This window comes from Cavia porcellus, unplaced genomic scaffold, assembly GCF_034190915.1.
Source record: "Cavia porcellus strain 051 isolate PalLab524CR breed Dunkin Hartley unplaced genomic scaffold, mCavPor4.1 scaffold_19, whole genome shotgun sequence".
NCBI classification, from domain to species: domain Eukaryota; kingdom Metazoa; phylum Chordata; class Mammalia; order Rodentia; family Caviidae; genus Cavia; species Cavia porcellus.
Genome location: NW_026947502.1, coordinates 13,065,033 through 13,089,799, shown reverse-complemented (window position 1 = coordinate 13,089,799; position 24,767 = coordinate 13,065,033). Strand labels below are relative to the sequence as shown.

General features: G+C 34.4%; 1 protein-coding gene across 2 annotated transcripts in view; it reads left to right on the top strand.

Moving 5' to 3' along the window:
• The window catches only part of Clint1 (clathrin interactor 1), a 62,836-nt gene that overhangs the window by 20,337 nt on the left and 17,732 nt on the right, over nucleotides 1-24,767 (top strand). For both annotated transcript variants that reach the window (XM_063230711.1, XM_063230710.1), the window contains exons 2-6: nucleotides 15,299-15,403; nucleotides 15,914-16,010; nucleotides 17,683-17,791; nucleotides 18,721-18,885; nucleotides 22,605-22,782. In XM_063230711.1, the coding sequence (XP_063086781.1) occupies nucleotides 15,299-15,403; nucleotides 15,914-16,010; nucleotides 17,683-17,791; nucleotides 18,721-18,885; nucleotides 22,605-22,782 (654 nt within the window). The remainder of the gene's footprint in view (nucleotides 1-15,298; nucleotides 15,404-15,913; nucleotides 16,011-17,682; nucleotides 17,792-18,720; nucleotides 18,886-22,604; nucleotides 22,783-24,767) is intronic.

Here is a 24,767-nt window from a genome sequence, read left to right as displayed (position 1 = left end):
TTGAGAGGTACTTGGGAAATAGGATTGGGAACACCTGCAAGTACATTGACCGATGAGAGCGAAAGAGAGGAATAATCAGCAGTGATACTTAAACCACAACCCTGGATAATGCTGTTCATTGATATGGGAGGGAAAACATTTTTGAAGGAAAATGATAATGAGTTTATGATGGACTAACCTGGCCAAAACTAAATATTAGGAAACTGAGGATGATAATGGTTTGGAAATTGAATGAGATGAAGGTACTGTACACCAGAAGTAGGTTGTTAAAATACTCAGCCACTTTATCTTGAACAAAGGGGCCAAAAACTACCTTCACTGGAAGAGAGATGGCCTCTTTCTTCTAGTGCTAAAAAACTGGCTTTCCACATGCAGAAGAGATTAAACCTAGACCCATATCTCTGAGACCTAAATATTAAAACAGAAGCCCTAAATCTATTGGAAGATAGAATAGGTAGAGCTCAGCCAAATGCAGTATTACATGCCTGTAATCCCAGCTCTCTGGAGACTGAGGCAGGAGAATCACCCAGATTTTAAGTCCAACGTGGACTACATAGTTCAAAGTCAGCCTAAACTACATAGCAAGATGTAGGTGTGGCAAAGACTGTGTGACGGAACCCCAGTCACACAGAAAGAGAATTGATACATGAGGTATCATTTTATTACAGAGCTTTTGCACAGCAAAAAAAACCCCACCAAGTGAAGAGACAACATACAGAGTAGAAAAATATTTTGACCAGCTGTTCAACAAAGGGCTAACATCTAGAATATCTAAAGAACTCAAAAAAACCAGCCCTCCCAAACCAAAAGTGGGTGATTGAGATGAATAGACATTTTTCAGATGAAGAAAAACAAGCAGCAAATAAATATATGAAAAAAAGTTCAACATCACTGGTTGAGAGATACAAATTAAAAGAACACGAGATTTCATCTTACCCCAAAAAGAATGGCTATCATCAAGAAATGAATAACAAATGTTGTTGGAGCTGTGGGAGTTGGGGGGAAGAACCTTTTCTGTTATTGGTTGGGAGTGTAGACTGGTGCAACCACAATGGAAATCAGAGTGGAGATTCCTCAAAAAAACTAAAACCACAGCTTCCCGTTATTTCCCTTTTTCGTATCTTCCTGAAGGAAAAACATCATACCATAGAATTGCTATATGCACACTCCTATTTATTGCAGCACAGTTTGTAATAGCTGAATCTTAGAATCAGCCTAAATGTCCATTAATGGATAAAGAAGACGTGATATTTTTATACAGTGGAGTACTTCTGTGTTATAAAGGACAAATTTGAGACATTGAAGGTAAGTGGATGCATCTTGAATCCATACTTTGAAGTAAATCAGAGACATTTGTTTAAATACCCTTTTTTCTCTGGTGTGAGAAACCATAAGTGTAAATAAGGATGAAATGTATGACAGATAGTGGAAAATGGTAAGAAAATGTTCAAATGGAAAGGAGAACAGGGAAGTGATTAGAGAGAAAGGAAGGAAGGGATAAGAGAAAAAAGAATAAAAGGAAAAAAGTGGAAACAAAGCTTTCATAAATAAGGAGAGAAAGGGATTGAAGAGAAACAAGGGGAAAGGGAAAAAAGCAGCAAAATATATCACATACAAATACAAATTGCCTGTAATGATAACTACATCTACAATGTACCAATTAAAAAACCCAGAAAAAATTTAAAAATGATGATTCTAGTCATTTAGGCCAGAGGTAAGTTCCTGTATTTTTAATGCAAAGTTAACAAGTCTGAGGAAATAGTGGGAAGTAGACCCAAAGGGTAGAGGCCCCCAGAGGTGACTCTGAACATCCCAGCTACTTCACGGAGCCTTCTCCGCTTGATGATAAATCTTCAAGACAATTTTTCAGGATGAAAAGTAGTGAAGTTACTGTCTTGCTGCTACTGCTCGATATGTAGAAAGTAACATTTTATTGTTTAAAAAGCAGTTGTAGTTTAGAAGAATAGTTATTTTCACTCTTGGAATTTCATAAAGCTAATTATGAATTAAGATGTGTTATGTACATGTGCCAACTCCCCATGATGAATTCAGTTATTATGTACGCAGACACGTACTAATAAAAATTTAAAAAGATACAGTGACGTGCATATGGAAAAAAGGGAATTTGTGTACACTGTTGGTAGGAAAGTAGGTTAGTGCAGCTGTTGTGGAACACTGTGGAGAGTCCTTTAAAAAATTAAAAATGGCGCTACTGTATTCTACAGTAATCCCACTCCTGAGTACATATCCAAAGGGAATGAAATGGGTACATTGCAGAGATAACTACACTCCCTTGTTCATTGCAGCACTGTTCACAGTAGCCAAGATGTAGAAACCTAAGTGCCCTTCTGTGTATGAATAGATAAAACATGTGATACATATACACGCCATGGGATGCTACCCAGCAATTCAAAAAATTCTGTCATTTGCTGCAACATACATAAACCTGGAGGACCTGTTAAGTGGACTAAGCCAGACACAAAAAGACAAGTAAGACATGGTCTCATTCATGTGTAAAATCTGAAGAAGCTGGTCCTGTAGAAGTAGAATGGAATTTGTCAAAAGATAGAAGAGGGAGCAGGCAGGCACAGAGATTGATCAATGGTAAAAAGTTAGGAGAAATAAATTCTTAGGTACTTTTGCACAGTAGGGTAAGTATGGTTGACAATGTTGTATCAAGTATTTCAAAATAGCAAAAAGATTTTGAATGTTCTTGCCACTAAGTATTGATAAATGTATACCTTGATGTGTACGCTAAGTGCTCTGATTTTATTATATAGTATATGCATGTATGAAAACATAATACCATTTACCAATGTATATAGTATACCTTGGAACAAAATAAGAATAAAAAATTATGAACAAGCAACGTGGAACCCAGAATCAACAGTAAAGAACTATCAAGAGATTTTTTTAAAGATTTAAAGCCACTTTAAAGGCTGAAAGCAAGAGTTTAAAAACATTTTTAAAAAAGCTAAAGAAAAAACTGTCCGTTAGATAGAAACTTAAAAAAAGATACTAAAAATGAGAATGATGAGATGAAGAGTATAAGCTAACAGTGATACGTGGAGATTCAAAAAGTACAACAGAAAAAGGCGCCTTTGTTTAACCAGCGGTACCACTGATCATCACTGCCTGATAGTATTATCCACAAAGCATCCTTTAAGACTATTATTGTAGAAGAAAATAAAAACAAAAACTTTGAACGTTGCTGAGAAACATGACTGTAAAAAGTCAGTGGAAAACAAAGTAGTGTGGGATTGTGACTGGCATTCCTAGAGCATGTTTTCCAGTTGAAGTACCATAGCCAAAGGGACAGAAGGCAGCTTTGATACCTTTCACCTTCTTTAGACAGGCGCTGGTAGAACCCAACTGCTGAGCTACATTTCTGGCTAATTTTTAAATATTTAAACAAATGTCCTTTCCTCACCCAACCAGTTATTATCACCCAAAACTAACTTTTCATGTAGTGTTTACGTGCATATGTTTTTATATAGTTGTTATAAGTGTACATAAAATTTTGCTTCCTAAGATCTCTTTTTCAAGAAACTTTCCGATGTCTTTTTCTGCCTATTCTGTTGCTACACTGTTTCAAGTACCATTACTGCCACATTTTGGAAGTGGAGTTTCATCCTGTTCTCTTAACCATACAAGTTATTTTTTCCTTCTGTAGCCATAAAACACCCTACTGCCAATCTTTTTTGGTGCAGATATCTCACTGGAAAGTAGTAATTACTCCTCAGTACCATGAGACTGAGGAGTACTGAGTTGGGACAAATTTTCTGTCAGCTTGCCAGGTTATAGTCTCCACAGCACCTGTGCTAGAAAGATGGAAGGACTTCCTTATAAACCATTAGAGTGAATGTAGTGAATGTCCAGACGTTTCCTGTACAGGGTAATGATGGGAGTTCTTGGAAATAAAATGCAACACAGAAACTGGGTATTGTGGTTCTTCTGAAATCCTTTGTTCAGCCAGACACATCATGTAGTGAGTGAGTGGTTGGTTGATTAGTTGATTGATTCATTGATTGATTTTGATCATACTGGGATTGAACCCAGGGCTTTCACACTGAGCTACCTCACCAGCCCTTTTTAATTTTTTATTTTGAGACAAGTTCTTACTTAGTTGCCCAGGCTAGGTTCAAAGTTATGATCCTGTTGTCCTAACTTCCTAGAGCAATGAAATTAATGGTGTAGGTTGGCAGAACTGGTTCCATTTGCTACTTTTGATTTTCCTAGAACCAGGGACTTTTCTCAGTGGCACAAGTCTACCTGGGAAGCATGAGATCCTTAGTTTGATACTCAGTACCAAGAAAAAGTATATTAATTTTCCTAAATTATAAGTTTCATGTTAGATAATTTTCATTTTTATTTTAATAATTTAGAGACAATTTTGGGGGTATAATTTGTTGTAGAATCTGTGACTCCAGTAGTTGACACACGTGAGTTAGTAAATGCAAAAAACAGGAGATTTGTTTATTTTATTAGATGTAATATTACCATCTGAAATTGATTACCAAGGGAATAATGCTACTTAAAAATTAATTTCAAGTTGATGCTTCCACATATTATTAAGAACAGTGAATTTCAAAGTACTGGTTCAGCTTAGCAATGAGTAAGCGGTAGTGTGGTGGGCCTCAGTGATACATTTTTGTCCACTATGTGTAGTGATACTCAGTTTCAGTCCATTTTTAAAGTAGTAGAATTAACTTGTTTTACCTTACAGTAACATTGTCTTCTTGAAATTGTAATTTTAGTGTCTGCCTGTATTGTCACAGTTTACTCATGAAGCAGTATATTTAGATGAAAGACATTTGAACTATATATACATTTGAACTATATATTTAGATGAAAGACATTTGAAGATAACAAATGATAAATTAGAAAGCCGTCTATGTTGAATGCTTTGCCCATATCATTTCATTTGATCTGCATAATAGCAATATTCTTTTAGATGAGGAAACCAAGGCCACACTGGTTGATTCCCCCCCCCCCCCGGGATCAAATAAGAGTTAGTAAAAGTTTCAGGTTCTAATCTTAATAAATTATTAAACAGTTAACATATTAGCTTCACAAAATAACTATAAAAAGTGAAGCAGCTTATGAAGAAATGTGCAATGTTTTCCTGTAGCATATTTGGAATCCTTCCTGTATGAAAGTGGAATGCCTTCAAATGAGTTGTTTTACTTGGTATTGCTAACCACTGAAATTGTAAGGAGAAGGAAATAAGTTTTACAGTTCTTCCTCCCATGAGTCATAATTTAGTTGTAGACATCAGGATGGGTTTTGTTTTTTCAGTTGTGGGGAACTTATCTCATTCATATACTTTTTCTTGCACATGTGTGATCTAAATTACTAGACTATTTCTTTGGCCTACTTAATAGCAATTAAGGGGTTGGAATCTTTTGGAAATAATTAAACAGCAAGCTTTAAGGAGAAGAAATCCACAGCTATCCTATTTTGTTTTGTTTTAAATTCTATTTTGTTTTGAATTCCTAATTTTTTAGTATTAAAAAAATTATATATAGTTTCTAGTGTTTCCCAGAAGGCTATATTCGATTGTAAACATTTAATTATCTTTTACATAAAGTGAGTATTTTAGTTTCTGCTTCTAATAAGTTTTATATATTTTTAGAGATGGAATTATTTACCCATTCTACTCTAATGCATTGTTTACTATTGGAAAATGAACTTGGAGTTGACTTCTTTAATAGTTTTTCATTTAATGTACTATTTTCTGACCATGAATTTTATATAAAACATAAAATAACAGTATTCTGTGAAATCTTCAGAAAAAAATTCTTAAGATTTATTCTGCTTATTGTATTTTAGGACAACTTTATGTATACTAAGTGACAAAATATATCCGTTATGGATCTCAGAAATTTAAGCTGTGAGTTTGGTTAGTTTTGTCCCATCCAAACTTAATAATGAATCAATACCTAAATTTTTTCTGAATAATAGATGAACTCTTCTGTAAGCAAGGAAACAAGTATTTTCTTTAATGTACAAGGTTGAAGTTACAGGATTTGGGAATGCTGACTTTTTGGAGGATGGGAGGATGCTAAGGATTAAATTTAGGGCCTTCACCATATTACTTTCAGCCCATTTTTTATTTTTGTGTCAGTGTCTCAATAAGTTACTTAGGCAGGACTCAAGCTTGCAGTCTTCCTGCCTTAGCCTCAGAGAGTTCTGTACCACCATGCCTGACTTGTAATACTGATTTTTTTTTTTTTTTACTAGTGTGTGTTTGCAGTGCCTAATTATTACATTCATGATGGGGAGTTGGCACGTATACATCACACATCTTAATTCTTTTTTTTTTTTTTAAATCGGTACCAGGGATCGAACTCACAACTGCCTGCTTACAAGGCAGGCACTTATGCCGCTGAGCTAAATCCCCAGCCCCGTCTTAATTCATTTTTATGTTTCCTCCTCTCCCTATCCCTCTTTATTTCTTGATCCTCTTCCCAATTACAAGAGATATGCCTCCCTGTTTCCTGTGTATTGTCTTTTGGAATGCTGATTTTTAAGCTTGAAATTTTTGATGAAATCTACTTGTAATATTTGTAGTCTGTAATGTGTGTGTTTTTAGGGATGAGAAGAGAAAATACTATATGGGATAAATAATGTCCATTGATGATAGTGGTTCTCAGAATCCCTATTGTGTGAGAGTTCTTTCTAAAATTCAGTAGCTTCTTGCTAGATTTTTTTTCTTTTGAAAGTTTTAACTTTTTAAAATAGATATGTTAGTGACAAAAAATAACTTGTATTTTTATTGTAACCCAAGTCTGATGTGTACCTGTGGGAACAAGTTTCTTAGACCAGTTACTTGTATCCACTTCATGGCACATTGTTTTTTTAGCTGTGAGAGTGTGGTAACAACTTATTTCTTTGTTTAAAAACAAGTGATTCACTATCAACTAGTAGTGCTAATAGTGCATGAGGAATAGACAGTGTCAAGTCACGGACAGAAAGTAATGGTTTATGTATATTATGAAGGGAACATCAAATTTAGCCACAATTTTAATTGATGACATAGATCTACATAGAATTAGAGAATTTATGCAAAGTGTTCAGCCATGCGAGTTTCTTACTTGATACCCTGTAGTAAGGAAGGAAGTGAGGAAGTGCATACAGGATACTTTAACTTTGGATTGATTCTACTAGATTGTGAAGACTATACAGATCTTTCCATTTTCATAATTTTGAAAAAACACTCATCTGTAAATCACACAAGGCAGCCTAAAAATTTGAGTTAAGGTTACAAGAATGCTAAGTTATATCTATTAAAAATGTTTAGTAATAACTCTACAGTTTCTTTCCCTGACCTTGTGGTGTTACTGTTTGAAATAGCACTCAAATTGAAGGCAAGCATCACTCACTGAAACAGAGAATTTGGAACTAGAATTAATGTGAGAATAGCTCTGTATTCTAAAAAAGAATTTTCTTACAATTCTTAAAAAAAGAAAATGTCAATAATAGTTAAATAGTTAAAGTTAGGGTTGGTCTTCCATCATGTGGGGAGGGGAAAATTGGAAATGTGCTTTTGAACATTAGCACTTTTTAAAAATTTTTTAATATTAGCAAGCAGCTTGTGTTTGGGGTTAGGCAGGTTTTGTTTTGTACTTTTGTTCTTAAAATACTTCAGATAACAGGTTATTGTAACTAAGTGAATCTTTCTTTGTGTATCCAGAATAATTCTGAAAGATTTGAAAAGAACTCTGGGGCTTTCCTCCTTCCTCAGAGTGGCAAGAGGTTGCTCTTTTTATTTGTTTGCTTTTTTTTTTTTTTGTAGTGATACAAGCTAAAGGATAAGGTATAATATTTCAGTACAAATTCTTGATAATTATTTTTAAAAGAAAGTTTCATGTTACAGCATTGAGTTTTAGTGTGCCCTTTTGAAAAGTAGAAGAAATCAGGTATATAATTTATTATAATCCTTTGTGTGTAAAGAATGGAAGTCATAAATAATATGTATATCCCAAATAAGTCAGTTAAATATGTCTCAGTGGATTACATAAAGTAGGTTTTGTTTGCTTTTTAAGTAGCCATGCTATTTTCTGAAAGATTATTGCTGCGAAAGAAAAGCTAAGGGAACCTCAGATTTTTTTTACATGTCTCTGATTTCAGTTCTCCTTACTCAAACTGGCATTTGCTAAGTTTTTTATAGTTTTATTTTGTTTTTTATTTTTTGAGACAGGATCTGGCTCTGTAGTTTAGGCTAGCCTCAAATTCTGTGTAGCTCAGACCAGGCTCAAATTCACAGCAATCCTTCTGCCTCAGCCTCCCAAGTGCTGTGGGACCACAGGCTTGTGTCACTTGCTAAATTTTTGTGTTTATGTTTTGTTTTGTGGGGAGAGAGTTCCGTGAGACCTTCCTGAAAGTCAGCATTTTTATGTGCTGATTTGCTTTTAGAAAGTACACATATAAAAGGGAGAGAACGTTAATTTTTTTCCCCGTTAGTCAGATGGTTTCTATCATTTACTAAACACTAAAGAAAATGTAATTTTTGTTGAGTTGATTTGTGTCTGTGTGTAAGTCCATCTCTGTGCATGCATGTGTCCGTGCCCCCAGCCCTTTAGTTTTTTGAGGTAGGATCTTTGCTGATTGCTAAATTGCCCAAGCTAGGGTTGAATTTGTAATCCTCCTGCTTCAGCTTCCCAGAACAATGAGAATACAGGTTTGCATTACGTGCCCATCTTTGATATCATTTTATGTATTATAAACTTTTTCCATTTAGTTACAAATTCTTTGAGTTTTAGGGCAGTACTGTACAATAGAAAATCGATTTTGGAGTGACCTAACAAAGTTTCAAGACTTACTGACATTTACTAGTTGTGGGATTCTGAGTTTATTTCAATTCATCATTAAGGAGTTGCTATTAAATGTGTATTTTACTTTTCCTCACTCTACCATCCCCTAAACAGGGGAATAACCTGCCAGGGTCAAGTGCTTATATTTGCTCATGTTGTTTCTCCTGTGAAGATACTTTTTCATAGCTTTGTATTTCATTTTCAGATCAAGAAAAGACCTTAACAATGAGTGATCAGTGTGCAACTAAGTAGACTAAACCGCTCTTTCATTTCTATAGAGCCTTAGATTTTCTGGTAACAAGGAAAGTTGTGTGATTGTCAAATTTAGGGGTAGTGGACTTGTTTGTTGATAATAAATACGTGACTGTTTATGTGATGTGACAAGATGCCACACAGGAGTAGCTTCAAAATATGAATATTGAACCTATGAAATGTTGAGCTTGCAAATAAAGTAATGTGATGAAGGCCATCCCCTAATAAAAACAGATCTCATAAGGCCTATCATAAACTTTAAGAGTTGTTCCTCATGCTGTTGCCTTAATGTTTTGACTAGAAACACTAAAAAAATAATAAGACAAATTTTCCTAGGTTAAGGAAACCTTCAGTCTTTGTTTTATGAAATATTTTACATGATTGATTTTGCAAAATTGAGCATGATTGTTTTACAAAGCTTTGCTACTAAAATATCTTTTTTGAAATCTTTGTGGCTTGAGATTGAAGTGGTTTTTAAACACAGATTCTGATGTCAAGAATCATTCTTATCTGGGCATGGTGACACACGCACTCAGAACTCAGCACTCAGCACTCAGCACTCAGGAGGCTGACACAAGAGGATTGCTGTGAGTTTGAGACCAGCCCTGTCTACAAAGTGAGCTCAAGGCCAGCCTGAACTGCATAGCAAGACCCTGTCTCAAAAAGACATGTATATATATGCACACATACATACACACACAATTCTTTGCTAATACAGTTTTTAAACATCATGTTAATTTGAAACTTGGGGTAAGTTGTCCCCTGTAGTTTTATACACATAGCACTTATATTTTAGTGTATATACATATATTTTAGTCATTTCTTTGTTGCACTTCTTAACCTGATAAACCAACATTCTAGAAGTACTAATAATATGTATACCATGCTTCCTCACCTGTAAATTAGTTACATTGTAGTTGTGATGTAGTATGTGTTGTGTTGTTGTGTTCTTTTCTGTTCTTTTGTTTTTTGAGACAGGACCTCTTGATGTCTAGGGTGACCTTAAATTTGCCATCTTCCTTCCTGTATCTCCCATGACTAGGATTAATAGATGAGCTGTCTGGGGTTATGACATGCCACCATACCCAATTCTTGATTTGTATTTTAAGTGGCATTTAATAGTTTCCCTTTGTTACTCTGTCATGGTCATAGGGAAAATTTAAAAAGTAAAACTGTGCCTTGGAACTAAGTTTATGACTGTGCCTGTCTTCTCTTTCTAAGTTTGTATATGTGCATGTGGTAAAACATATAAAGGTCTTAAAATATTGCCTGATTTCAGGTTGTTATAATAAGATTAAAACATAAAAAAGAGACTTTATGAAAAATATAGATCCATTTGACTGTAGTTTTAAAAAAACAACATTTAAGAGACAAACTAGGAAACATTTCTTACTGCGTCATTCTATTTTAATTTCCTCATTCTTTTGTTAGCAGTTAGAAAATGTAATAATGCCTGCTTGAGTTTTTTCTTGTTAATCATCTTACTGATTTTTCTTAATGCAGATTAGAAGGATGTACTGTAAATAAAAACCGCACTTAGCTTTTACTTTCAGCTAGCTCTACCTTGAATCCTGGATCCAAACTTACCTGTAAAATAACTTGGTATTTTATTGCCATCAAGTGTCACGAAAGATGAAAGTGGGCAGCAAAAAGGAGGGCCACAGCGAATGCTGCCCTTTTGAATGGTCTGCCCTGGCCTCTTAGAGCCTTAGAAGCATGTGCACAGGGACTGAGGTGCTGGCTGTCAGCAGTTCACATTAAAGTCCGCTGAGCGCTGCTGGTTGTGGAGAACTGAAGCCTCTCTGGGGAATCTCTGAGTTCTGTGACACCTGCTGCTGGAGTGTCTTGAGCAAATGTGAAAGTGGGTGAAAGCCCTGTGGAAGCGAAGAACAGCATTGCGCATGCGAACAGTGATGATTGTATTTGTGAATTTTATCTTTGTGGCTTCATGTGTTCTTTGCTCTGGTAATTCTCTACACTGCCTTTCTTTTCCAGCCTAACATTCAAGACCTTTAAATTTTAGTATAGTTAAGCAGTTACCCTGAACCTACTCAGCAATAGTTACGGTACTGTTCACATTTAGGCAGAGTGATCGTCATTATCAAGTTAGAGACATTTACCTCGTTTTCTGTTTACCAATTTTTAAGATCACTGTGTTATCTTAAGCAAAAAGAAAGATAATATTCTAAATGTTCTAGAACACATGTGAGGAGAGCTCATTCTCCATTTTCTGCTAACCATTAGATGGTTTTCTGTTTCTGGATATCACTTAATGCTAGTAAACAAATGTCAAATACAGCAGTAAATTAATTTTTCTTTTACTTTTCCCCTCCCTTATTATTGTCTTCTTGGTTGAGTAAATTAAATACATAAAGTAGGTAAAAACTTAAGAGTTAGAAAGTAGTTATTGGGGCTAGGGGTTTAGCTCAGCGGCACAGGTGCCTGCTTGGCCAACAAGAGGTCATGTGTTTGATCCCTGGCAGAAAGAAAGAGAGAGAGAGAGAGAGAGAGAGAGAGAGAGGAAGAAGAAGAAGAAGAAGAAGAAGAAGAAGAAGAAGAAGAAGAAAAAGGGAAGGAAGGAAAGAAAAGAAAGAAAGAAGAGAAAAGAAAGAAGTCACTGATGATCAGCAGAAGCATAATTAAAAATTTAAAAATCACTAGAAAAAATTTTAAGATGAGCTCTCTTTTGATATCACTGTCAAGCTGGTTTAAAGTAATATGCAGAAAAAACGTTTTGGTATTATCAGAGTATTTTTTGGTTGCCTTCTCACAATGAAAGGAAATATATAAGTAGAAAAGTTTATACCCAACAATACTTGGCTTTTAACAAAGGATCACAATAGTGTTTGGCTGTACTTTTCTTTTAACTGAGTATAAAGAGATATATTTTTTTAAAAATTTCAAGTCAGGAATGTCAGTTTAGCAGTAGAAGTCCAAAAGTCACTTGTTTGACTGTAGTATTAGTCTAAGTGGTATGAATTACTGAGTGTGATATTGTGAGCTGAGTGCTTTCTAAGACCTTTGTTTGGATTTTGTGTGCCTGTTTAAAAACTAACTAGAGAGCCCCCTCTAGTGTCTGAAGTAGCCATTCCTGAGCCATTCTGTCAATCATAGAACATTTTAACAATTAAACAGTGCTTTTCTTTCACATTTGGAAATAAGTTTTTTTCTTTACTGAGGAGAGAGAATTATTTTCCTCTTTTAAAAGTATTAGTGTACTTAAGAGTGGAGTAGGGACTGAGGACAGTAGAAAGTGTGGGAAAGAAAGGGTTAAAATACCATTTCTACCTTTTTAGAAATCATTATTTTTAAATGACTTGAAATAAGGCCAAACTATACAGTGTTTTGGGCTTTTTTGTTGTCATTGTCTTAGTTTACAGCTGTTTCTGAATTATGTGAAATTTTAAAATATTTTATTTTGGAATTACTTATGCTATCAGATTTCATCTTTAAAGAATTCTTTCCACTGTCTGAGAGCAGCAATTTTATTGGAAAAATAGCATTAAAGTAGAGCCTGATTTTTTTCATAGGAGTGTTCTGGGTTATTTGTTTGTTACTGTACTTCCCATATCCTTTGTGAATAAACTTTTTAACTGTATTATATGTCCTAATGGTTTCCATTGTTTTTCAGCCAAAAAAAATGAGATTCTTAGGTTACTGGCCGTCTGCCACTTCTTTCGTCAAATACATACACTGAAACACATGAGCTTTTAGCAGAGAATCTTGTGAAGGTTACAGAAACAGGGCTTTTCTCACTTGACCTGTTGGCTTTTGTAGCCTGAACAAAAAGAGTAGTGTTCCCAAAACTACAGCATTTATGAAAGCTCTGTAAAAATATTTCATGTATGTGGATCAGCGATTAACTCCTTTCATCTTGTTCTCTGACAAATTAAACAATGAAGAGGGATTTCAAGTGCATTCTTGATAATGAAATGCTTGGGTGAATTATAATCCTAATTGCTATTGTTCATTTTCACAGCTGCATTTTGACACTTTTAGCTGCCTAAATCACGCATTCTTCAGCCACCAGGATAAACAAAAGCATTTTGAAATCCATCATTTTGTGGCATCTTAAATTGCAAATAGGTTTATTGGCTTCCCTTGGTTTTATTTTGGGTCCATTGTTGATAAAATTAGAGGGAAATTACTTGTCTACATTTATACATAAAATTATTGTCAATAGAATAATTACTCTATTCATTAATAGTCTTCAGCTTTAAAAAGGTAGTAGGGATTACAGTTTTATTTTAGTTCCAAAGAAATATTATTTTATCAAACTAGTTGATATTTTAGGAAGGGCTTTCTTCAAGCTTTGAAACAAAAATACTAGGATTTTACTTTTCTCCCTTAGAACAGTATTCTAAGTATAAATTTTGAAGTCAAATTTCCTTAGTGACTTAACAAGTCACATGTATACATAATTATTCTTTTAAATTTGACCCAAACCTGTTTATTACTCTCTATCCTAAAGTTTAAAGAACTTGAAGGGATTACAATAAATTTGAAATTTATATTTAAGGGACTTGAGTGCCAGTTTCAACCAAGGTGTACCTTTTTAAAGATGAAACTTTTTCATGACCACAACACCAGATAGCAAAAGAAGGAAAGTAACAGCTACTGAGTTCTGTTTTTTTTGTTTTCCTTCACTGTTTCTAAGATCTAATTTTAAGTGGGAGATTTGAATTACCATATTCACAGGCACCTATTATAACAATTGTTCAGTAATAATTGGAGCTTTAGACATCTGTACTGTGTCTTGTTTTCACAGTATTTCTTTACTCCTCCTTAGAATACCTTTGCATTCTTAAATTCATAAAGTATAACATTACACTTTAATAGCCAGCTATTTTGCCATCTCATGTCTTAAATCTTTTTCTTTTCAAAGCTAATTCTTTCTTGTTAAATACTTAATTTTTAGGGTTATCTTAGTAGATGGTTGTTATATTCAAAAATAATAGCTAACACTGCATGCTTTCTATTTGTTGGACATCGTGTTAAATAACATTTATGATATGCTGTCCTTTGCGTATTATTTTTATTACCATTTTTACACTTGGGGACATTGATACTAAGATAATTAAAGTAAGTTTGCCAAGAGTCACAAAGGAAGTGCTTGCCATCAGATTTTTCTGATTCCTAAAGCCCATGTTGTTGGCCATCACTGAAGTCTTAAATGAAAAGTGTTTTTAAATTTTGTTTCTGTGTTTTCAGGCAGGATCTCACTGTGTAGTGCAGGCTGGCCTCAAACCATGATGATCCTCCTGCCTTAGCCTCCCAAGTGCTGAGATTACAGGCATGCACCACCATGCCCAGCTGCTTAAGTGAAAATTAAATCTCCTGCTGAAATACTACTTAGCTAACAAAAATGGAGGTTATAGTGACTATGCAATGATGTAGAAAATGTATCTGATACAATAAGTGAAAAAAGAAGCCCAGTGCATCCCTATAACCCTATTATTTTTGGAAACTGAGACATGAGGATCACAAGTTTGAGCCCAGCTTGGGCAACTTAGGATCCTAACTCAGAATAAAAGATAAGCAGAAGGCATAGCTCTGTGTGAAGGCCCTGGGTTCAGTTCCCATGACTAAAAGAAACAAAATACAGAAATACAAGTAAATGTTCATGTTAGTTCCAAACATTTGTGGAGTACTCTCTTGGGTTTATCATTATTTTAAAAAAATATTGTATAGGGGGCTGGGGATTTAGCTCAGCGGCATAAGCACCTGCCTTGCAAGCAGGCGGTCGTGAGTTCAATCCCCGGTACCGATAAAAATGAAATGGACAAAAAAAATATTATATAATGTTCAGCTGTTGTATTATTTTACTTAATCTACAGAATTTCTGTAAGCAGGAAATATAAGCCTGCATATAAACCAAGTCTGGTGAGAAAATTCTGACAACTTAGTTTCATAATAAAGTCTGCCTGTTTAGTTTCCTTTTTAATTTGACCCAAAGCCATCTTTTTTTTTTTTAAACTGGACGTAAGCCAGCAATAATATAATCTCTCATCTGTATTCCTAAATGCTAATGAAATAGTAAAATCTTTAAAATAACTTAAAATGTGTGTATAGTGTCCTTGGGGTAGTTTGTGCACAAAAGATGTTTTCTTTCCCACCCTATAGAGGTAGCTCATTAGGACACCCAGTAGTGTCATTATTAAGTTTTCATGTGTTTCTCAGTTTTGATGCTAATCTTTGTGCGTATGTGCATGCATTTTTTTTCTCTGCAGCACCAATGTGGTTATGAATTATTCAGAAATTGAGTCTAAAGTTCGTGAAGCAACGAATGATGATCCTTGGGGACCTTCTGGGCAACTCATGGGAGAGATTGCCAAGTAAGTGATAATTTGACTCAGCAGTGCAGAAAGAATCAAAGTATCATGACACAGAAATACCAAGTTCGTTTGCAGTTTCAAACTGTTTAGCTGCCAAATATAAATTTTGCATAATCGTTCACATAGTAATATAGAAAGTGTGTTGTAAAGTTCATTCCTCTTAACAAGTAGCTAAAAAATAAAACAATTTTTGTTTTTCAGTGATGTTTATGACCTTACTGTAAACTAATGGGCATGTACATTTTGAAGAATGCACCTAATGAACAACTGGGGCACTGTGCTAGGAAAATAGTTTGAGAAGTATGATATTAATGGCATTTACAAATGTCTAGGTATTTTATTAAATATAGGAAAAATATTCTGGGCAAAGTATGTCTTCTAAAATAATTTTTTTTAAATTAAGCTTATTTAATTAAACTCTTTGGGGAAATGATTACTTAAAACAAGCCTGCCATCTACTGTCAGAATTAACACATTGCAGAATCTTAAGGTAAATTATCCTTTTCTCAGGGCTACATTTATGTATGAACAGTTTCCAGAACTTATGAACATGCTGTGGTCCCGAATGTTAAAAGACAACAAGAAGAATTGGAGAAGAGTTTATAAGGTAGGAATATAAGCCTGTTTGGTAATACTTAAATGCTTGAAATTTTAAGACATCCATATAGAAATTATTTTGAAGGATATTAAATCATTAAATAGTTAAATTATTTAATAGACATAAAAGAAATGGATTTATTATTTGTGTTGTTTTCTGGACACCATAAACAACTATTCTCAAAGTAAGATATTTGAAACCATAGTAAATCTACCCTCATTCTCCTATGCCAGGAATTGAACCCAGGGCCCTTCATTGAGCTACATCCCCAGCCATTTATTATTTTTGAGATAGGATCTCACTGTTACCTAGGCTGAGCTTGGACTTGAAGCCCGCTGGCCTCAGCTACCACACCTGGCATCATAATACTTTTAAATGTTGAATATTTTTAGTTGTTAATTTTTTCCTGCTAAAAATATTTGTGTTTATCAAAGATAATGTCTTCATCGGATACATGTTTACTGTATCAGCAGTTAGGGTAAGAAGAGGCTAACATGATTTGTTGTCTATGTAAAAACTTACATAATTTATTGTAACAGTTTTTAGCACCAAAAATATACTTCGAAATTCAATAACATATAGACTTCTCTAACATTTTATATTTGTGAACATGTACATTTTATCTGATGCCTTTCTTGTATTTCTGATGTATAGATAGCTATGATAGAATTCTAAAACAAGATAATTTGTTCTGTTCCCACCATATTTTCTTGCTACACAAAGTATGTTTTCCAGAATGACAGATAACATTGATATTTGGAGCTTGAACATTTTGACTTTCAGAAGTGAAGATCCGTGCTTTAGTTTAGTGCTCTTTATTTTGTTTCTGAAAACATTTGCTGTCATTCCATCTGCTTGCATAGTAGGTATAATGAAATAGTGAAATTTCTATAAATTAAAATGCTTTTCAAAATGAGACTTTCGGATTTTGTTGCTGTGCTTTAATACTTGAAACTACTTTTAAAAAGTAATAAACTTCAGATAGAATGAAGTTTTGTGCCCCTCAATTTCATTAGTGTGACTAGATTTTCATTTAAGTCAGGTTTGGTCAAGCAGGGTTGAGTTCAAAGTATACAGTTCAGAGTGGTTTTTAATATATTCACAGAGTTGTCCAAGAGTCACTATTATCTAATCCCAGAACATCCATAAAATCTCCAGTATTCATTGGAAGTCATTCTTCATTCATATTTTGTTAAAATTTTCTGAAACATTTTAAGTTTTTCTTTATTGTGTTGGCAGCAACTTTTTTAAACAAAAGCTATATCAACCTTAAAATGAAATTTTATCTGGGAAGAATACCATGGAATTATGTAATTATAAAACAGTTGTTCTAAAATTTCTAATAAAAAGTAAAAACTGAGCCAGCTTTATGAAATCTTTCATTTTATTTGTATTATATATTCAGATAGTCTCAAAAATCCAAATTACTGATTTTTAAAAAATTTTTGATACACAGTTCCCATTGAATAATCTGTATTTATTATGTTGATATTATAGGACCTTCAAATTGACAGTGTAAAAATTCAAGACTATGTAAAGTCTAATACAAAGTAAAAAAAACCCTCCCTATGGCCACAATGAAGATTGTTTATTTGCTAATGTTGGAATTTTTTATAACCATGTACCAAAGCCTTACCAGAATTCATTTCACTAAATGATTTGGTGCTTTGTATTTTTACAGTCGTTGCTGCTCTTAGCTTACCTCATAAGAAATGGATCAGAACGTGTTGTTACAAGTGCCAGAGAACACATTTATGATTTGCGATCCCTGGAAAATTACCACTTTGTAGGTGAGCGATAGAAAAATCTTATAAGCAAATTAAAACAGTAGTTGGAGTTGTCAGTCACCTGAACCAGCTTAGAAGCTTCTCTGCTCTAATTAGAATGTGACTGTTGCTGGTTGTGTGACGAGTGCAGAATCCAAGACGTGGGGCCCTAGAGTATTAATTAGTGAAGACAAGAACTTGCAGAAAAGACTGGCTAATAACAACAGAACCAATACAACATGAGTGTTCGGGTTTATATTAAAATATGCACTGGAGACTGGTCCCCTGTGGTGTCCATAAAGAAGTAGCTTTAATCATATGGGAAGAAAAGGTTAGAGCTCCAAAACACACACATCTGTTTGAAGCTGGGTTTTTTTCCCCTCCCACCAAATAGTATTTACTGTGCAAAGGCAGCAAGGCCAGAGTGTGTTTTGAATGTGAAAGAGGATAGAGAATGAAGCACATTTCATTTTGTAGTTTACCTTAGTTGAAAGCACTTTAAAAATTTAGTTTGTCTGCTATATGTAGTTCTGGTAATTAATGTTTCCATACTTGTATTGGGGAAGCCAAGATATTTGGGGTGCTTTTCAGTCATGAAAATGTTAAAGTGGTTACTGTTTTGATTTATTATATTAAAATAGGAATAGAAGACATTTACAGATTCATTTTATATGGTCATCATCAAGTAATCTTTGTCACTGGATTTTTAATTGACCTTGCATGGTATTTTGGGGGTCCTTCAACCCAAAAGGCATTTCAGAACATGAAATTTGCCAAAGAGGAAACAACAGTTAAAAACGACAATCTACTTCTGTTTTTTTTTTTTTTTTTTTCCTCCAAATATTGAAGTTGGTTTCTTACTGAAGAGCTGGCTTTAGTTCTTTGTTTTGTCTTAAAGAGTTTGGGACATAGTGAATTCTTAAGGTTTTTGTTTCTCTCTTACCATCCTCAAGATGAACATGGCAAGGATCAAGGTATAAATATTCGCCAGAAAGTGAAGGAATTGGTTGAATTTGCCCAGGATGACGACAGGCTCCGTGAAGAGCGGAAAAAAGCAAAGAAAAACAAAGACAAATATGTTGGGGTTTCCTCAGACAGTGTTGGAGGATTCAGATACAGTGAGTATCAAGGACAGGCTGGCACCTAAGCGTTAGCTTAGCTCCTTAATGGATTTTAGGGATCCCTGAAATACCGAAGAGTGCCAAAGTGCTTTTTAAATTTGTCTTAAGAAGTATATAGAATACTAAAATACGTAGGGTACTCATTTTGACATGGATCATGGGAATCTTCCTGTTTTTAGTGTGGATTGAAGAATACGACCTTTAACCATTAATGGATAATTAGATGTTACAAACTTTGAATTAATGTAAAGAGAATAAAACATGTGTATCCTTATCTCTTAGGGTTACCATTCTTTAAAAATGAAAAAAAAGAACTTTTTCTTGTATTTTCTTGTATTTCAAAAGAACATAAAAACACAAAATTTGATCAGCAGATCCATCTAATTCAAAACCAGTTATACTCGTATTTTTGACCAAAAACATAAGCTTCTGTAAGACTATGCAGTCTCAGTCTCTCTTCCCATAATTCAGCAGCATATAATTTGGTTTTGGTTGTTTCTGTTTGTTTGCTTTGCTTTGCTTTGCTTTGGAGTTGTTTTGTTTTGTTTTTTGAGACAGGGTCTCACTATGTAGTTCAGGTTGACCTTGAACTCACTGTGTAGCCCAGGCTGGCCTCCAGCCCTAGTGATCCTCCTGCCTCAGCCTCATGAGTGTTGGGGATTGCAGCACCATGTGTGGCAGACAGTCTATGATTTGATACAGAAAAAGGTGATTAATGATATTTTTAGCTTTTCACCTGGGACTATTTACTTTGTACCTAACACATTCACAGGCAACTAGAACATTCACTTCTAATGCTTATTTTAAATATAATAATATACAAAAGCCTAGTAGGTACTTAAAATACATGTACAAAAATAACTGTTCCACAGAGTGTCCCTTTGGCTTTGTCTTTTCTTCTGCGAGCCCCCACATTCTCCTGGTCATTTTTGTGTGTGCACAAAGCAGGCCAGTGTGGTGCACCTAAGCAGTTGCTTGTTGTGGCTCTGTGGCTCCCTCTTCCCATATCTAGGTCCATCTATGTTTGGCTTACATAGACCTTCAATGGAACTGTGTGAAAATCTGCTATTATATTTTGTAATTACCTAAAAGATCTCATTCCTTTGTTCTTTTGCTTTCCTACCCTCAAAAAAAATCCTGCTTTGTTCTATTGTTTCTAACAGCAGGAAACTTCCCTTTTTTATATTGAGGTGCTATGTAAAATTCAATTCATGAGTTGGACAAGACTATTTTTCTTAAAGCATTTAAATGTTTTGAAGTTATTTCTGTAAGAGAATAAGAAATTGAATTGGACAAGATTATTTCCCTAAAATGAAGAATATTTAATTGCACAAAACTTTTATGAATTGCACAGACATATTTCTCTTAAATAAAGAATTTAAACAGGTTTTGAGGATGTTTCTATAGGAGAATAAGAAATCAGATTATTTATCCAAGTGATTATTATATTCCTTACGTTTTTCAGTTGTAGCTATAGCAGTTAATATGTTTTTAAGTACAAATTATTGTTGCAATTCATTTCTTCATTCTACTTTCTTCTACCCTTTTTTTTAAACTATTACAATATATAACTATGTCAGATAGATTTTAAAAATTGAAGTTTTTAGACTAAATCACAGCGAAATAATTGTAGGATCGGTATTAGAAAGTGGAGTTAAACCTGTATATTTGTAACACATAATTTGTTTAATTATTATTAGTATTTCTCAGATTGAATTACTCAACTTTTTCATCAAAGCTTGTATTCAGCTTTCAGGTACAAAGCTGTTTTGTACTTTTTCATTCTTATGTAAGATGGTTTAGCATTGTCCACTTTATTAGCACTAATGTAGTATGATGCCTACCACACTGATGGTTTTCATGTATTTTCATTGTTCTGTATTGACAATGAAATGTGCACACAGATCATTGGAATATTACCCGCTATTCCTACAGCCCAGCAGTAGCAATTAAATTAGGACCTGTGCACTGAGCTACACTGCTGCTTATTTTTATGTTTGTCTTGAGGCACGTTCTCACTGAGTTGTCCAGGCTGGGCTTCAGCTTGAGCTGTTCCTCACCTCAGCTTCCCAGGTGCTGGCATCATAAGCATGGATCACCACACACAGCTGAAATCATTTATTTAAAAAAAAAAAAAAAAAAAATCCTGGTTTAAATTGTGTTATTTTACCATGTTTTTCTTAAGTTGGTGGTCACTTCCAGATTTAGTACTTACATTGTTTGGATTGGTTTTGATTTTGGTTTTGGTTAGTTTGTTTTGTCTTACTCTATTTGGTGGTACTGGAGATTAAACCCAGGACTTTGCACGTCTTAGGCAAGCACTCTACCACTCAGCTGTATATACTCAACTCTACCACTTGTATTTTTTTTTTTAACTTTAACTTTTTATCGGTACTAGGGATCGAACTCAGGACCGCCTGCTTGCAAGGCAGGTGCTTATGCCGCTGAGCTAAATCCCCAGCCTCCTACCACTTGTATTTTAAACTTTTCAGACCTTTACAGAAAGTTTAGTCTTGAAATTTTAGTAGGCAATTCAGTAAAATGGATTTCTACAGTCTTCAAAGGGCATATATGCCATCAGAACTTGTTAACAAAGGCTATGAGCCACTTTTTGGGATTTTATTGTTTCTCTCTTCTCTTTTGCTTTTCTTCCCCACCTGCCTTAGTTTTTACCATTTTCTTTTCTTTTCTTTTTTTTTTTTTTTAAAGAAACATTATTTTATTTGTCTATATCCTTCTCTTTTAAGTTGAATTTGGACGTGAAAACAAAAGGGTTTGTATCTCATAATCTTATCTTTCCATTGGGCTCCTAAGGGCAAGGACTGTAAAGATCTTGATTTTTGTGGTCTTGTGTGGATTGCCATGATCTTTTCCCCTACATTCTCAAATTCATGCAGAGGCTTTCTAGGTTTCACCAGTCCCAGCCTATATTTCCAGTTGGTCTTTGAATATTCATCATTGTTCAGAGCTACTTGAAATTACTTTATGATTATAGTATGTGCAGTTTTAGCAGTTAGACTATTCTTTTTAACAATTATAAAATTTTTCGCATGCCCTTGAAATCCGCTGAATTTGATACTAAAGAGTGACAGTTGCCACAACCTTGCAGCATGCTGTGACATGCAGCATCCAGGAAGGTCTTCCTTTAGTTAATTTGTTTGTTTCTGGTGTTGTTTTTATTTGAGATGATATCTTTCTGTATTGTCTAGGGTGGCTCTGGATCTCCAGGGATCTTTCTGCCTCAGCCTCTCCTCCCAAATAGCTGAGACTACTGACATCTACCAGCTTTGCTTTCTGTTTTTAAGACACTATTGTTCTCAACTTTGAAAAACCATTGAAACAGAAGTGAAATATAATACATTAAGTGTCTTTTGAAAAATAAAAAGATTTCCATTATCTCTTTCGCTTATAGAGCTTGTGTTGATTTTTGTATTTTCTGTTACTCCTTTCAGTAGCCTTTGGGAACTTTTGAATGCTTCACATTAAAGGTGTGAAAGTTTTTATTAAAAAAACCTTTTGAGTCTGCATTCCGGACACTAAATGACTGGCATTATGTGCTGTGCCTTGCTGTAATTGTGTTGGTTCAGCACTGTAAGAGCTTTCTGTTTCCTTTGAAAATGATTTTATTATTAGGAAAAGGTTCAGGAATAAAGGCTGTACCTACCATTTGAATTTAATGTCCTTAGAGTTGCTTCTTTTTTTAATGTGTTGTATAGGTGAAAGATATGATCCTGAGCCCAAATCAAAATGGGATGAGGAGTGGGATAAAAACAAGAGTGCTTTTCCATTCAGTGATAAATTAGGCGAACTGAGTGATAAAATTGGAAGCACAATTGATGACACCATCAACAAGTTCCGGAGGAAAGATAGAGAAGACTCGCCAGAAAGATGCAGGTATTAACATTGTCTCCAGGGCCTCTTGAAAAAGCTGCTCAGTTTATGCTACTGGGTTTTTATTTGAGGTATTAGCATTTCTGAAGTTCAGCTTTGTTAAAAAAGAAAAAATAAAGACTTTTTAGTGGGGTCTTAGGTTCACAGAAAAACTGTTCATAAAGTGCAAAGGTTGCCAACACATCTCTCGCCCCACAGTTTCTCCTGTTAATAGCGTCTTGCATTAGTGTAGAATACTTGTCAATTTAGAAAACTCATACTGATGTACATATTCTGTTAAACCAGTCAGTAAGTTTTCACAAATGCATGATGTTTACATTATAAAGTGATATAGAAAAGTTTCACTGCTGCGAGTATGCCCTGGACAAAAACAGGGAGTAGTTCATGGTTTTACTAGTCACCATTTCATAGGCCATTGCTGATTTTCCATATATATAAACTTACTGTGACCTCCTGCCTCTGCCTCCTAGAAATTGCAGATGTATGCAATTGTGCTGGGCCTCCTTTGATGTTTTGTTACAGTTCTCTACCAATGCACACCACAAAAACAATCCAGGTGACCTTTGAACCAAACTTTTTCTGATACAGACCTCTATTTTCATACACTTCATTTTCTGATGTTAGGCATTTGAATTTAGTATTACATAGAGTATTATACAGAATTCTGCAACATTTACTTTTTCCTCACCTACCACTATAACTGTAAGCTAGTTTTTCTGATAATTTGAAGGGCATTGTTTTGCAAGGCCTTTATTATTTCTGCCTTACAATACAGTATTTCTGTTGAATGAAGTGGAGCAAAGGCTTTACCCTTAGTTTTTAGATATTCATTCAAAGTGTGTGGACCTGCCTAAAGTAACACAGTAATTGATGAAACTACACCTTTAAATATATTGTTTGGGTTTTTTTTTGTTGGTTTTTTTTTTTTTTTTTTTTGTACCAGGGATTGAACTCACATCCTCACGTTTGCTCAGGCATTCACCTCAGGCACTACGCTGCAGAGTTATATCCCTGGCCCTAAGTGTATTCTTATAATTAAATATCACCTTTTTTCCTAAACTAGAAATACTTTGGTAGTTCGTTTTTAGAGGCCATCAAATTAAACACAAGCAAAAATATAATTTTTAAACAATTTCTTAACTGTTTAGTGTCTTTTCAGTGTTTGTATGTTAAATTTTTTCATATTTCTAGAATATGATCTTTAAAGGGCAGAGTTTAACACTGTGTTGTACAACTATGTTTCTAGCTCCTTTAAATATTGCGAATATGTGTATAATAACTATATATATTAAATTTTGGGAAAACCACACATACTTCAGATATGCTGGGCTCCTCCTACCCCTTTAATGTTCTTGAAGCTTGTGCAGATGTTCTTGGCTTTTTTTGGAACACACAATGGCCATACATTATTCTGATGATACTTCCTGAAAAAGGATGGGAACTGGGTAGTATAGGCAGATTAGAGATACAACTATGTATAGTATTATGTTGTTACTTTTTTCTTTTGCCCTTCCACCTTCATTTTTTTTCTTTTCTTCCTTTTCTCCCTACTCTTTACTTTTCCCTTTTTTCCCAACTTACCTTTAAAACAGGATTTACAAGTTCCTAAATCTCTTATATAGAATATTCTCATTTAAAAGAGTAAAGATATGCCAAGTATGATTTCTCACAGTAATAATAAGGACACAGTGACCTTTCTTCATGCTGTATTTTTCGTGGGGGAACAGGTGCATGTAACCTCTGATAAGTTACCAAAATTTCACCCTTATTTGTTCATTATTAGAGTTAGGAATTCTTGAACATTGATAACATAAAGAAGTTCTGCTTCACTATGTGCTAGTCAGATTTATATTCTGAACTTTATAAAGAAATCTTGTGCTGAAATAAAATTAGGCTTAAAAAGGCAAAGAATGCCAACTTTACTTACTGGATTGATGGTGGGAATATTTAGGTCATTTGTTATTGAGAAGTGATTAAGTCACTCTTGG